The 14,465-nt window shown below is 44.6% G+C and overlaps 1 protein-coding gene across 1 annotated transcript; it reads left to right on the plus strand.

Moving 5' to 3' along the window:
* Nucleotides 1-337: 337 nt before the first annotated feature.
* Nucleotides 338-14,462, plus strand: nemf (nuclear export mediator factor). Its single transcript, XM_080538948.1, has 32 exons — nt 338-443; nt 551-619; nt 851-953; nt 1,317-1,442; nt 3,826-3,977; nt 4,467-4,534; nt 4,632-4,721; nt 4,904-4,977; nt 5,096-5,166; nt 5,466-5,541; nt 5,669-5,809; nt 6,565-6,773; nt 7,393-7,581; nt 7,819-7,882; nt 8,010-8,098; nt 8,452-8,555; nt 8,661-8,723; nt 8,812-8,924; nt 9,064-9,121; nt 9,308-9,366; nt 9,682-9,793; nt 9,897-10,179; nt 10,500-10,542; nt 10,677-10,729; nt 10,800-10,929; nt 11,092-11,169; nt 11,343-11,522; nt 11,704-11,742; nt 12,004-12,110; nt 12,439-12,482; nt 12,653-12,732; nt 12,956-14,462. Exons 1-32 carry the CDS (start codon nt 385-387, stop codon nt 13,031-13,033), a joined length of 3,204 nt encoding a protein of 1,067 aa, XP_080395074.1. The 5' UTR covers nt 338-384; the 3' UTR covers nt 13,034-14,462.
* Nucleotides 14,463-14,465: the final 3 nt, after the last annotated feature.

Consider the following 14,465-nt stretch of genomic DNA (forward strand, 5'->3'; position numbering starts at 1 on the left):
ACTGTCCTCCAAGCGTAGCTTATACAATACGCTACCACTGTCTGGAAACACTCCAAGTGGTCAACACAGCATCACATCACCTGGCAGCAGCAACAATTCAACATTGCGTAATATAAACCGTTCTAATCAGGTATCTGCGCAGGTGTGCGTGTGTGTGTGTGTGTGTGTGTGTGTGTGTGTGTGTGTGTGTGTGTGTGTGTCTGCGCCCGCGCCCACAGACTGTTTCTCTGTTGGTCCTTATGGGCTTCCGTACAAATGCATGCGCATGCGGACTTTCAGTGAGCGTGTATTCTTCCTTGCTGATGCTGCTTCAACTTTAGCCACTCAGCAAGATACTGTAAATGTTTATATCAAAGAGTATTGGCCTCTAATTGTCAGTTCACCATGAAAACAAGATTTAACACTGTGGATATAAGGGCAGTTATTGCCGAAATCAATGCCAAGTAAGTGACGTGTTGCTATCAGCAGAAAGATAGCTAGCTAAGCTAGCGTTGATTAAGACATTTGATGGAATGTGAATGACCTCTTCTTTCTCTGATTCTGTCTCCAGTTACCTTGGCATGAGAGTGTACAACGTGTATGACATCGACAACAAGAACTATCTCATCCGTCTGCAAAAGTAGGTGTCATCTGTTGCATTTCAGTGGCAGCCACCGGCACCAACCATCAGTGTTGTTGTTGTTGTTGTTGTTGTTGTTGTTGTTGTTGTTGACGACATGTTTGTATGACTACAAGCTGTTATAATAGAGCCCATAACCTAGAGCGTACCAAGCTGCTTTGTCATTGACACTGAAAGGTGTCAACAAATGTTATTTTTGCAGAGTTGATTGAGTTTGTCTCTGTGTTTCAGGCCAGACTTCAAAGCTGTGCTGCTGATTGAATCTGGGATCCGCATTCACTCCACAGACTTTGAATGGCCCAAAAATGTCATGCCCTCTGGCTTTTCCATGAAAGTAAGGATACTATAACTAGACTGTCCAATACTGCTTGGTTATTTTAGGTAGTTTTTAGGGGACCTGGTTACAGAGGACTGTTCATGTTTTGCATGAAATTGCATCTTGTGTATTGCAGGTCTCCCATGAAATGTGACTCCCTGTTAAAAATAAAGGTTAAATAAAAATATATCTTAATAATATAGTATGTTATACTATTTAACCTTTATCTATCCAGGTAAGTCTCATTGATATACAAATCTATTTTGCAAGAGAGACCTAGTTAAACCGTGTAGCTAGTCTTGCTCATGTCATTTTGTCTTGTTATGTAAGTGTGATGGATGGAAGTCTGTTAGTTCATCCTATGGTTGTTCTTCCCTTTAGTGCAGAAAGCATTTGAAGTCAAGGCGCCTGACCCAGGTGAAGCAGCTCGGGATTGACAGGATCGTGGACCTTCAGTTTGGTTCAGATGAGGCAGCCTACCACCTGATAGTGGAGCTCTATGACAGGGTATGAAACCTCTGCATTCCTCCTGTCACCTCCCTGTCCTGACCTCCATCTCAGCTCTGACTCAGTGTTTCCCCTACCATCGAATAGGAGGAGCAGGCTACCCCGCTTAGATTTGTTTTGCCATGCCTTAAACCGTTTGGCTTAGATAGAACTCAATAGACAATGTTGAAGATTGGGTGGTAATTTTTACAAGGACACGTATTATGCTATTATTAGGCTGTCCAACAGTTTCTATCCATGGGCCATCAGAACACTGAACAATAGACATAAGACATAGACAATGTTCATAAATGTTCATCTTCAGGGGAAAAAGTGCAATAGAAATTTGCAATAATTCTATTCTAAGTGCCTATTTATACTATTTATACATTTATATATTTTTACAGTATTATTACAGTATTATAACGCCACTGACCTCGTGTCTTTTAGCTTGCTTTTATAGTTGTTTTTATTTTCTTAAGATTGTTCTCTTTATTTGCACTTATGACACCACAGACCTCATTGTCTCTTAGCTTGTTTATAGCATTTTTCGCATTTTAATTTGTCTAGTTTATTCTCTTCTCTTTCTTTATTATTCTCATTTATATTTGTCGTTTTTCTGTTTTTGCACCTTCAGAGGAACCACTACAATTTCATAGTATAGGCAACTGTACAAGGACAATAAAGTCTGTTCTATTCTATTCTATTCTATTATGATATTTCTCAGATTACTTATAAAGAGACACTGGGAGAAACTATGCAGCAGTGAAGTGCATTCAGTATGTAACCAGGTTGAGATGCTAAGCTCCTCAAGTTCTAATACCCCCGCCTCACTGAATTGATTTGCTTTTTCAGTGGCGAGCTGGTTTCTATCGAGTATTTTGCAGACGGTCATCTGTGTTGGTGATACAGAGGACGCTGGTTTGAGACTCATGTGAGCTCGGAGTGGAGGCAATACTGTCTGCATCTTGATGCTCAAGACTAGTGATGCTCCGATCTGATCGGCGCCGATCGGTATCGGCCGATATGGCCTTGATCGGTTTTGATCGGAGTTCTCAAAACGGCCGATCAAACACGACCGATCAGTTTACAAAATGGCGTCGCCAGTCTGGAAATATTACACAGTGTCGGAAAGAGACAACAAATATGCCGTTTGTAATGTCTGCTCAAAAGAAATACCTCGCGGAGGGACGCACGCAAGGTCTTTCAATACCACGAATATCATACGGCATTTGCTGCGTTCGTCGATTCGCTCAGAGAGCGCCGAAGCGCACACTGGGCTCGACGTCATAAAGGGACCGAGTGCTTTGATTGGACGAGAGGCGTTCCACGAGTGCTGGTCAGAGTTCCAGCGCGACTTCACGAGCGTAGTGTAGGTAGTGGTTCGTCGATTCGCTCAGAGAGCGCCGAAGCGCACACTGGGCTCGACGTCATAAAGGGACCGAGTGCTTTGATTGGACGAGAGGCGTTCCACGAGTGCTGGTCAGAGTTCCAGCGCGACTTCACGAGCGTAGTGTAGGTAGTGTTCAGCGACGTCATGTGACCCCGCGAGCAGGAAGTCACTTGGCCCATAGCAACAACTATTAGCGCGTGAGTTTTAGGTCTTCCTCTGTGCACCTTGCACAAGTGTAGATAGCGAGCGACTTTTCAGCATAGCAGGACATATTTTAGATGATAAGAGGAACAGGCTGAGTGCCAAAAACGCTGAGATGCTTGTATTTCTCAAGGCTAATCTGCCAGTGATGCTGCTTAATCAGAAGTAAGGTTTGAGTCTGAAATCTCCTTAGGTGCAATGTTTTGTTTTTTTGTTTTATTGATTATTGCTGACTTGCTGTCTTATCTCCTCCTAAATATGACTTGAAACTGACTGACTTGAAACAGTATTTTATATTTGGCTATAGCCTGTTTATGTTGCAGTTTAGTTTGGGTATGTTTATTGTTCCTCAGGAAAGCTACAGTATAAGCAAGTTCTCTAAGAGCCCCTAGTTCCTCTCATTCGAGTGGAATGTTGCACATTTGATGTGACAGTGTACATTTTATTTATTATGATTTTTATTTTCACATTTTATTTGTTTTTCCTGAAGTAAGCTACAGGTGGTTGTGAATTCAATAAAACAGATGGTCGTCAATTCATGATACTTTCTCATCTCCTAATTTCATTTGAATACTTAATATACAATGTCAATGGTGTTAAGAATAATTAAAAACATAAATAATGCTACACAATAAATAGAATGCTTCAATTGCCATTTTCGACGCTGTGATCGGTGATCGGTGATATCGGATCGGCAGATCACTGATTCCAGTGATCGGTGATCGGTGATCGGCACCAAAAACCCTGATCGGAGCATCTCTACTCAAGACATCGAGTTGAAGACTGTTTGTACCATCTGTGTATTTGCAGGGCAACATCATCCTAGCTGACCATGAGTACACCATCCTGAACCTGCTGCGGTTCCGCACGGCTGAGGGTGAGGAGGACGTGAAGATCGCGGTGAGGGAGCGCTACCCTGTGGAGAACGCCAGGCCCCCAGAGCCCCTCATCAGCATGGAGAGGTAAGAGAGCAGGGAGGCACTGGGAGAAGAGCTGGGGAGGTAAGAGACCAGGGAGGCACTGGGAGAAGAGCTGGGGAGGTAAGAGACCAGGGAGGCACTGGGAGAAGAGCTGGGGAGGTAAGAGACCAGGGAGGCACTGGGAGAAGAGCTGGGGAGGTAAGAGACCAGGGAGGCACTGGGAGAAGAGCTGGGGAGGTAAGAGACCAGGGAGGCGCTGGGAGAAGAGCTGGGGAGGTAAGAGACCAGGGAGGCAGACTGGACCAGGGGAATAAAGCCACACTGGATTTAAAAGGGTAACAGAACCACACTGGAGGCAGACGGGGAGGACAGCACAAAGTAGAAGATGAAGCGTGATGCAGCCGCGCATACCCGTTACATATTGTGAAATATTTAGGGTTATATCACAATGTTTTGTAACTCCTATGCCCACCTACATGTACTACAGGTTTAGATTCCCTTCTTACCTGTGCCATGTTTGTTTTCATCCAGACTCACTGAAGTTCTGACCAAGGCCCCTGCTGGAGAGCAGGTGAAGAGGCTCCTGAACCCTCACCTGCGTAAGTAGTCGTCTCCTCAACGTGACGGCAGACAGAGACTAACTCCCCACATGTAACACACTCGATTGTCACTCTGCCACTCTGTGTGCTCCCTCAGCGTACGGCGCCACCCTCATAGAACACTGCCTGATGGAGGTAGGACTGTCCGGCTTCATCAAAGTGGACAGCCAGTTGGATGTGGCGCAAGGTAACACTGAGGTTCCAGTTATGGCAGCAGTAGAGGTGATAACGTGTTGCTTGTATTCCTTATTCATAACGCAAACTACATCAAGGTTGGGGGAAATATCAGTGAATAAGTGAATAAGTGTGGGGACAGTGAATAAGTGAATAAGTGTGGGGACTTGGATCTGGTTTGATTGTTCCGTTTAGTTGCACCTAAAATCCTGGAGGCCCTGCAGCTGGCAGAGGACTATATGGAGAAGACCGGTAGCTTCAGCGGAAAGGTACTAGGGTCTAATTGAGTTCCTGGTGAAGAATGACAAACGGTGTCTTCATAAGATTCTTCCTTTCATGGGTTATGACACTTATGGTGCACTGACGGTCCGCTTTGTTTGATTGAAGGGTTACATCATCCAGAAGTGTGAGAAGAAGCCAAGTCTAACTCCAGATAAACCTCCTGAAGAACTGCTCACGTAAGCTCCCCTATAACTTTTGGGGATTTAATTATTTTTTACAGACTTGTGTGGTGCTTCTTTAATCTGTTTGATGAGAGACTGCAATCGACACAATAAGAAACTTGACGATTAGTCATGTAGGGGATGAGATGATTTTTCACATCCCCACCGTACACATTCTACAGTATTTGATACTGTAGATTTGATATTATGGTGTCTCTCCAATGTGAGTTACAGAGCAGATCAGCCAATTGGTTGGCTGACATGTATAATTTGATGTCTATCAACAAGAAATCAACAGCGCCCTCTACTTACAGGTATGAGGAGTTCCACCCCTTTCTCTTTGCCCAAAATGCAAAGAGCCCCTATGTGGAGTTTGACACATTTAATAAGGTGATTATTTAAAAAAAAAAAAGAAAAAAAAAGAACTCTACATTAGTCTTGTGTGTATTTGATAATCTGACAGTTTGATGTGAGCAGTTCTGATAAACCATGGTGATTCTGGCTCCTCTGTCCCCAGGCAGTGGATGAGTTCTACTCTAAGATGGAGAGTCAGAGGATCGACGTGAAGGCTCTGCACCAGGAGAAACAGGCTTTGAAGAAGCTGGACAACGTCAAGAGAGACCACGAGCACAGACTGGTGGCGCTGCACCAAGCTCAGGTCAAAACTGAAGAATCACTCTTTATTTATTTATTTTATTATAATTCAGAGTGGGGCAGTCCCACTCATATTTTTTATTTGATTGGATAGAGATAGTGAAGGTAGACAGGAAAGTAAGGAGGAGAGTGCATGTCAGCAGGGCATGGGCCGGATTCGAACCCATGCCGACATGGGCATATGTGTGCACTGTAGACCACGGTGCTAGACCACTGGAAGAATCACTCTTGAGTACACAGCCTGTCAGAGGGAACTGGGTGCTAACATTTCTGTACTGTAGGAGGTGTATGAGACTTGGATAGGACTACACTTTTTTTAGTTTTTTAGTTTATTCTTTTAGTGTTGCAGTTACCTCATGCACCATAGTTGTGTGGTAAACATTGTGCCAAGCCACTACTTATAGTGGAATGCTACCTAGTATTGCTTCAGGGTAGCTAGCGAATGCATATACTAGCTAACACGTTTTTTTCCAGTTGGACTACTAAAAGGTAGACTCTGGGATATGACATCATTGAAAACAAGCGGGGTGAGGCTGCCAGAGACTTACACGAACGGAGATGCTACAGACTAGAAAATAGAGTGAATCAATTGAATGTGATTGGCACGTGCACTCTGCCATCTTCGGTCAGAGTGCAGTTAAACAAGTGGACACTCTTGTTCACTTCCAATATCTTTGATGAAAGTTGCTCTGTTGTGACGGACACGAGGCTACGTCATAGCCCAAGCTCTCCCTCTAACGTTCTTGTCTGTCTTGACAGGAGGTGGACCGTGTGAAGGGGGAGCTGGTGGAGATGAACCTGTCCATGGTGGAGAGGGCCCTGCAGGTGGTGAGGAGCGCCCTGGCCAACCAGGTGGACTGGGCAGAGATTGGCCTCATAGTGAAGGAGGCCCAGGCGGCCGGGGACCCTGTGGCCTGCGCCATCAAAGAGCTGAAGCTGCAGACCAACCACATCACCATGCTGTTGAAGTGAGACTGTGCTCTGCTAAAACCCTAACATTACGTTGACTGGTGGTATATGAATGAATGAATTAATGGTCTTTATTGTCATTGCTATAGTACAGGTACCAAACAACGACATTTGGGAGGGGTGGCTCCCCTGGTGCTAGGAAAGAAAAAAAAAGAAAAAAAACAAGAAGGGAAAGGAGCTGGTTTACATAAATAAAGGCTATGTACACTATCCACTATTATAGTGGATTCACTTACTTAATGTACTTATTGTAAGTCTGCTAAATGACTTAAAATGTTCTCATTGTAGATAAGAATGAGTTCATAACTGACCTGCCTGGATAGATGAATGTTGAGTACACATATAAAGCTAACAAGGAGACAATGATTGTTCTGTATAAGTTAGGACTGTACTGTATGTATTAATCCATCCAACAACATTTAGCAGAGGCTCAATTCTACAGTATATCTCACTGAAGGCTTATTCCCACTCGGAGTGCACTTTTTTCACTGTCAACCATTCATCTAGAATTCTAGATACTTAATTTAGTCTATTTCCACTGTGTCTAGGTTTATGAGTCCAGCATAATACACTGATACTGTGATCAACTGATCAATCCCTCTCTCTCTCTCCATCCAGGAACCCGTACATAGGTACGGAGGATGGCGAGCAGGAGGAGGAGGAGGAGGTGGAGGAGGAGGTAGCGGAGGTCAAGAACAAAGGGAAGAAGAAGAATAAAGACAAACTTCAGAAGAACAAGCTGCAGAAGGACAAGCCCATGTTGGTGGACGTGGACCTCAGCCTATCAGCATACGCCAATGCCAAAAAGTAGGTCGGGACTCCGCCCACCCTGGGCCTGAACGCACAGAAACGCTGTTCATGCACCTTTTTTCAGTTGGGGTGAATAGCGTTTACCACCTTTTTTCGTTTTTTTTTTATGTTATTTTCTTCTCTTTTTTTTTCACCCGTTTTTTTTTTTTTTTACCACTACATCCCTGCACCAGATACAGTGGTGGTTGATGATGTCACAACAAACTGACGAACCAATCGTCTACGTCCCCGCAGGTACTACGACCACAAACGAACCGCAGCTAAGAAGGAGCAGAAGACCGTGGAGGCGGCACAGAAGGTGAGGAGGATGGGACACCATTGGCTTACATTCCAAATTCCGAATAAAACATTTAATTTTTAAAAACTTTTCATTTCATAATCTCTCATCCTCAAGATGTATTTTTTCCTGTCTGTTTTCATTGAAGGCCTTCAAATCTGCAGAGAAGAAGACCAAGCAGACTCTTAAAGAGGTGCAGACAGTGACGACCATTCAGAAGGCCAGGAAAGTCTACTGGTAATACACCCAACAACATTTACTCGGTCAACTTCCCATATCCAGAGAGGTAGCTAAAATACCACAGTAAAGGCTGGTGGAGGTGGAAATCAGAAGAGCCCATTGTAATGCATGGAATGGAGTGAGGAACGGTATCAAACACATATGAATTGACTTGATGAATCTGTACTTAATGCAGCCGTGTCCAGTTCATGTACATGCAAGTGTTTAAGTGAGAATAATGTCCCCCACAGCTTATCGTTTTTGGATTTGTGGTGGATATGTGATTAATTCTTTTCTGGTTTATTACTTCCCATTACTACATTGTGTGTGTCTGTGTGTGTGTGTGTGTGTGTGTGTGTGTGCGCTGTCAGGTTCGAGAAGTTCCTCTGGTTCATCAGCTCGGAAAATTACCTCATCATCGCAGGACGTGACCAGCAACAGAACGAGATGATCGTTAAACGTTATCTGAGGGCCGGTAAGAGAGGAACACACTCACACAAACACGCAACACCACACACACCACCCTGACTTCCAGCCCCTGTCTGCCGTAACTGATAGTGTGCAACGTCCCTATGCCCAGGCGATGTCTACGTTCACGCTGACCTCCACGGAGCCACCAGCTGCGTCATCAAGAACCACTCAGGTAAGATCGCCCTACCGCCCTACCAACCGTGTCAGCATCCTGTACTGGAAGTCTTCCATGTGGCGTAACGTCCCCCCCCCCTCCCCAGGTCAGACCATTCCTCCACGCACCCTGACCGAGGCGGGCACCATGTCCGTGTGCTACAGCGCAGCCTGGGACGCCAAGGTGGTCACCAGCGCCTGGTGGGTGCACCATCACCAGGTGAGTCATCAGAGACGCGTGTGATTGGTGGGTGCTGGCTGAGCGTGCTGCTACATGGTTGGCTGGTGCTCTCAGAGGCAGGCTGTGGGTGTGGTGAGACCCTAGTCCAATCCTCTTCTTCTCTGTCGTGTCCCTCTAGGTGACCAAGACTGCCCCTACTGGAGAGTATCTGACCACTGGCAGTTTCATGATCAGAGGTATGGAAACATGTGTTTTATTTCTTAAATTCCGTTTTTAATTGATTTAACTGAATACTTCAATCTTCAGTTTATTTGTCATATCTGTGCTTGTTCTCTGCCTAATTTGATATGTGTCTGAGTGACTGTACAGTATTGTATATTACCTTTCTTGAATTCTTCATTACTGTCTTACTATCTTCTCAGGAAAGAAGAACTTTCTACCACCTTCTTATTTGATGATGGGTTTCAGCTTCCTCTTCAAGGTGAAGATGATGTAGATATGGAAATGTGTTCGGAGATGTCAATCAATGAGATCACTTAATAACGGAAGTTTGACGTGTCTGCCCTTGATCATCACGAAGATGTCCAAGATGACACTGTCCTTGCTACTGAAGTGTCAGCTGCAGGGGAGGCTGGTGGAGGTAGAGGAATGGTATCATACACCAACAACCATTCCTCATTCTATTCCATGAATAACAATGAGCCCATCGTGCGATGTCTACCTCCGCCAGCCTCCCCATGTCAGCTCGTGTGTCCGTCTGACAGTAGCTCACCAGGCCAGTGTTGTCTGTCCATAGGTGGATGAACAGTGTGTGTGGAGGCACAAGGGGGAGAGGAAGGTGAAAACCATTGACGAGGACATGGAATCCAATACAGCAGAGATGCTAGAGGATGGGGAAGAGCTTATAGGTACAGGACTTGGAGACACACACACACTCACACACACAAAAATCTACAGTACATCATACTATATATATGTATGCATATATATCACATTTTCACATTTTCTTAGGGGATGATAGTAGTAACGAAGGAGAGGGAGATGGAAAAAAGAATGGAGAGATGGAGGAGAAGGAGGAAGATGATAAAGCTCTGGCCAGTGTTCCTGAGGAGTCCACAGAAGACCCAGAGGTGGAAGAAGAGGAGGATGAAGAAGAAGAAGAAGAAGAAGAAGAGGAGGAGGATGCGAAGGAGGAATTAGAGAATATGAAGGTGGAGGTGAAGTGTGAAGGAGAGAGTGTTGAGATCAGTTTCCCAGATACCACCATCTCCCTGTCTCACCTTCAATCCACCAGGTAACTGACCCACCTGTGTTAGCCTCAGGAAAGGCTGGTGGAGGTAGAAATCGGAGGACGGGCTCATTGTAATGCCTGGATTGGAATGAGAAATGGTATCAAATACAATTGTTTGATACCGTTCCTCATTCCTATTCTTGCATTTACAATGAGCCCATCCTCTGTTTTCGGACTCCATTGGTTAGCCTGTATTGTTCTGATGCTGTGACTATGTTGTAACAGGCACCGATAAGGTCTCCCTCCGCCATTCAAGATATTAATTAAACATAACATTTTCAGCAGTGTGATTTGGTCTAACGTCATTTTTGTCCTTTTTATAGGGGAACCCAAAATGCTGGTTTCAAAAATGCTGTGTCCAATCAGGTAAGCCATTTTAGTCCGGGAACATGTCATCGTGAGCAATTCACATAAGAGATGTGTCTCTATATTTGTTCTTTTTTGTATGTTTCGATGGTATTAACTTCTAATACTTAATGTTTAATATGTTTTCCCTTCAGCTTGTTGACAATGGTCAGGAGGGGACAAAGCATGTGACAGCCAAACAGAGAAGGTAAGATAATTGTGTGTGTGTGTGGGTGTGTGTGTGTGTGTGTGTGTGACCACTGTGTTCCCGTCCTCAGGGAGGACAAGAAGCAGAAACCGGACCACTCTGAAACTCAGGCTCAAGACACGCCCACTCCCTCTGCAGCCAATCAGACAGCCAAAAGCGGAGGAGGAGTCTCCCAGCAACCATTGAAGAGAGGTCAAAAGGTGAGACGCTATGGAAGGTGGACAACGTTGTATTGAAGTTGGAGACACACACACACACACACACACACTCCCTTGGAACTCCCCAGACTGGTTTTCACTGTTGGTCTAACTGGTTAGTGCTGCTGTTTCACCATATTCTCTGTCCATGTCTCGTCCATCCAGAACAAACTGAAGAAGATCAAGGAGAAGTACAAAGACCAGGATGACGAGGACCGGGAGCTGAGGATGAAGCTGCTGGGGGTGAGGAGGAAGCTCAGTGTCCCTGACGTTCATCATTCTGTCATCCCATGTTGATTGTCTAGATTCTAGAACACAAGACCGATCAAATAAATGACTGCTAAGCCTTACAAAGACATTTGTATGAAAAGAGATTTTAGTTTTGTCTCTAAATCCCCCCCCCCCCTCTCCCTCAGTCTGCCGGCTCCGCTAAGGAGGAGAAGGTAAAGAAAGGGAAGAAGGGGAAGGGGAAAGAGGAGTACGTCAGGAAAGCCCCTCCGAAACCCCGTCCGCAGGAGGTCGCTGTGAAGCGCCCCGAAGGCCCAGTGGAGGAGGGGGGCGAGGGGGAGGGCGGGGCGGCACCCGAGGACGACAAGGTAAGAGACACCACACACAAGGTTGTCAGTCTGGACACTTCTCCCGCGCAGACCTGACCGCAGACATCACCCTATTACACAATATCTTCCACGTGGATGCAGAATGTATCATTCAGCTTTTAGACTGAATGTGTTTCGTGGAGAAGTGCAGGGGACTGACTGACTGTTTATTCTGATACAGGAAGGTGATGATCTGGACCAAGACAACCCAGGCGCAGAGGTGGGTCCTAACATTCTCTCACGTTCATTCTACATTCCCACATACTCACATTTGTCATTCCATGATAAAAAAAAGAACCACATATGAATATTAGGCATAATGCTTTTTATTGCAGAAACACTAGACTTTGTTTAGAATAGATGTATTGAGATTTCGGAGTGAGATTAGTGAGATTTCAAGTTACACGGTTCTTAAGCAGAGAAGACAAAAGGGGACAAATAAATGCTGGCGTCATCGTGTCCTCCACCTGGTGTTCCTCAGGAGGCGGAGAACCTGCTGAACACTCTGACAGGTCAGCCTCACCCGGAGGACGTGCTGCTGTTCGCCGTGCCCGTCTGCGCCCCCTACACCGCCCTCTCCAACTACAAGTACGCACACGACTGCAGCCACACCCCTCAGGCGGTCTGGCTTTATGAAACATTGAACACAAATTCCATGCAACACAACCAGCTTTCTTGCAAAAACAAATCACTGTGTATCACCACAGACGTTTCAGTCGAGAGCGTGAACTTCAGAGTGTGGTCAATTTCCGATTGAAAAAAAAACCGAATGGTACATCAACAAAGAGCTATTCTTTCATCCTCTGTCTATTCGTTCTGATTTTATTGCCATTGAGAAATGTGTGAGACAATGTTGATACACGTTTTCATTGCGCACCTTGACTGAGTGGCTGTTGTCCTTGTTGTTTCCCCGTAGACACAAGGTGAAGCTGACTCCAGGGGCGCAGAAGAAAGGAAAAGGTGAGAGCAGCCGGTCTAGTCTGCAGCGTTAGGGCCCTGATTATATCCTAACCATGTGACCTTACCACGTTGAGTTTTTCCTGGTCAGGATAAAGTCGTATGCTAGATAACCTGTCTGGACCCTGAGAATGTAAATAACCTTTCCTGTCTCTGTCTGTCCATCCTCCCAGCCGCCAGGACTGCAGTCTTCAGCTTTATGAAAGCCAGGGAGTCCTCAACCAGAGAGAAGGATCTGTTCCGCAGTGTCAAGGTTCAGACCTTTCTTGAAAAAATGTTTCCATTTACAATGACTGGTAGACTGGATAGAGTAAATGACATTCTGTAATGTCTACGCCTATGGGTGTCACTGCCCTGTCACTTCTAATGACGAAAGACCAAAACGTAATGTATATAGTGTAGATATATTTTTGAAAAAAATTGTAAACACTCTTTAGAAGCTCTTCTTCTAATATCTTCCATCCTCTGTGTTTCAGGACACAGATCTATCGAGAAACATGCCAGGCAAAGTGAAAGTATCTGCTCCTAATCTACTGGCTTCCAAGAAGAAATAGACCTTCAATCAACCAGGGGAGGCTGGTGGTGGTAGAGATCGTAGGACGGGCTCATTGTAACGCGTAGAACGGAATTGAGGAATGGTTTCAAATACACACGTTTGATACCATTCCTCAATCCATCCTATGCATTACAATGAGCCCACGTCCTGATTTCTACCTCCACTGCAATCAACACAGGACGAACATCCTGATCCACTAGCCTCAGTCTACCATCGGTGTATCCAGCCCTGCACTGTGATGGAACAGAAACAAACAAGACCAGACAATGTTAGCACCATTTCTACTAATGGGACTATGTTCATTTGTTTGATAGTTTTATTTTTGCTCAATAAGACTAAATGAAGATGTGGACTAGAGGACAGGAAGAGAACATTGCCGCTGAAGTGTTCATTTCCCCCTCACATTTGTGTCCTGTACATACTGTATTGCAGGGGAGGCTGGTGGAGGGAGAAATTGGAGAACAGGCTCATTGTAATGCATAACATGGAATGAGGAATGGTGTCAAACACACATGTTTGATACTATTCCTCATTCCATTCCAGAATCAGAATTGCTTTTATCATCACGTACAGGTATACGAGTAAAATTCTTAGGCTTAGGTTCTTCAACATTGGCATTGCAACAATAATTAATTCCATGCATTACAATGAGCCCATCATCCGATGCATGCCGCCTCCGCTGTATTCATATTCAACATCGTTCTTTGTTCAATCGGAATATAATCTGTACTGTAGGGCTACATGAAAAGTGACAGAGAATAATGTCAAGACAAAATCTGATTTGGAATACTTGTCTGTTTATTCTCTCAACTTAATTCAAAATTAAACATTTGAAACACATTTTAACATTTATTTTACAATATATTTTTGAATAAAATTGTCAAGGGAAAAAACTTGTGCAAATCAGACAAGAATATAAAAACAAAGTCACTTTTTTCAAATTTTCAGTGAGAAGGAACCTCAGTGCAACGTGGCTCGACGTCAACGCAACTAGTGTTTATAATTATAAAGCACAACCAAATGCTACAGGAGCCACTTAGAACTACCCAGGTCGAAGGCTATGTAATGTCTCCAGCAGGACTGAACATGGTACTTTATAAAATATACATTTCCAAACACTGGCACCACAACGCCACACAAAAATATATATGCCATACATACAATATGTACACATCGTAAAAAAAAAAGAAAACGCCTCTTTGTTCAGGGGCCACTAACTATCTCACACACGCACGCTCCCAAGCGCACACACAGTGTGTATTAAGGATACACAGTTTACACAGTTGCAGATCCTAACAATGCCAGCAGAGACATTTAACGTATACATTGATCCTATATTCTACGCAGAATCTGTGTATCTCGAACACGAACCCACACACAGCGTCTCACAAGTCCTAGTGACTGGGGTGTCTTCTCTGTCCCTCCTACCA

Source organism: Nansenia antarctica, assembly GCF_963989245.1.
Source record: "Nansenia antarctica genome assembly, chromosome: 1".
NCBI classification, from domain to species: domain Eukaryota; kingdom Metazoa; phylum Chordata; class Actinopteri; order Argentiniformes; family Microstomatidae; genus Nansenia; species Nansenia antarctica.

What these genes read in the sequence shown, in the direction of transcription:
- nemf (XM_080538948.1), top strand. Translation starts at nt 385, where the DNA reads ATGAAAACAAGATTTAACACTGTGGATATAAGGGCAGTTATTGCCGAA. An exon ending in TAGTGGAGCTCTATGACAGG is followed by an intron (nt 1,443 to 3,825) that starts GTATGAAACCTC and finishes GTGTATTTGCAG; the next exon opens with GGCAACATCATCCTAGCTGA. An exon ending in GGATGGGGAAGAGCTTATAG is followed by an intron (nt 9,794 to 9,896) that starts GTACAGGACTTG and finishes ACATTTTCTTAG; the next exon opens with GGGATGATAGTAGTAACGAA.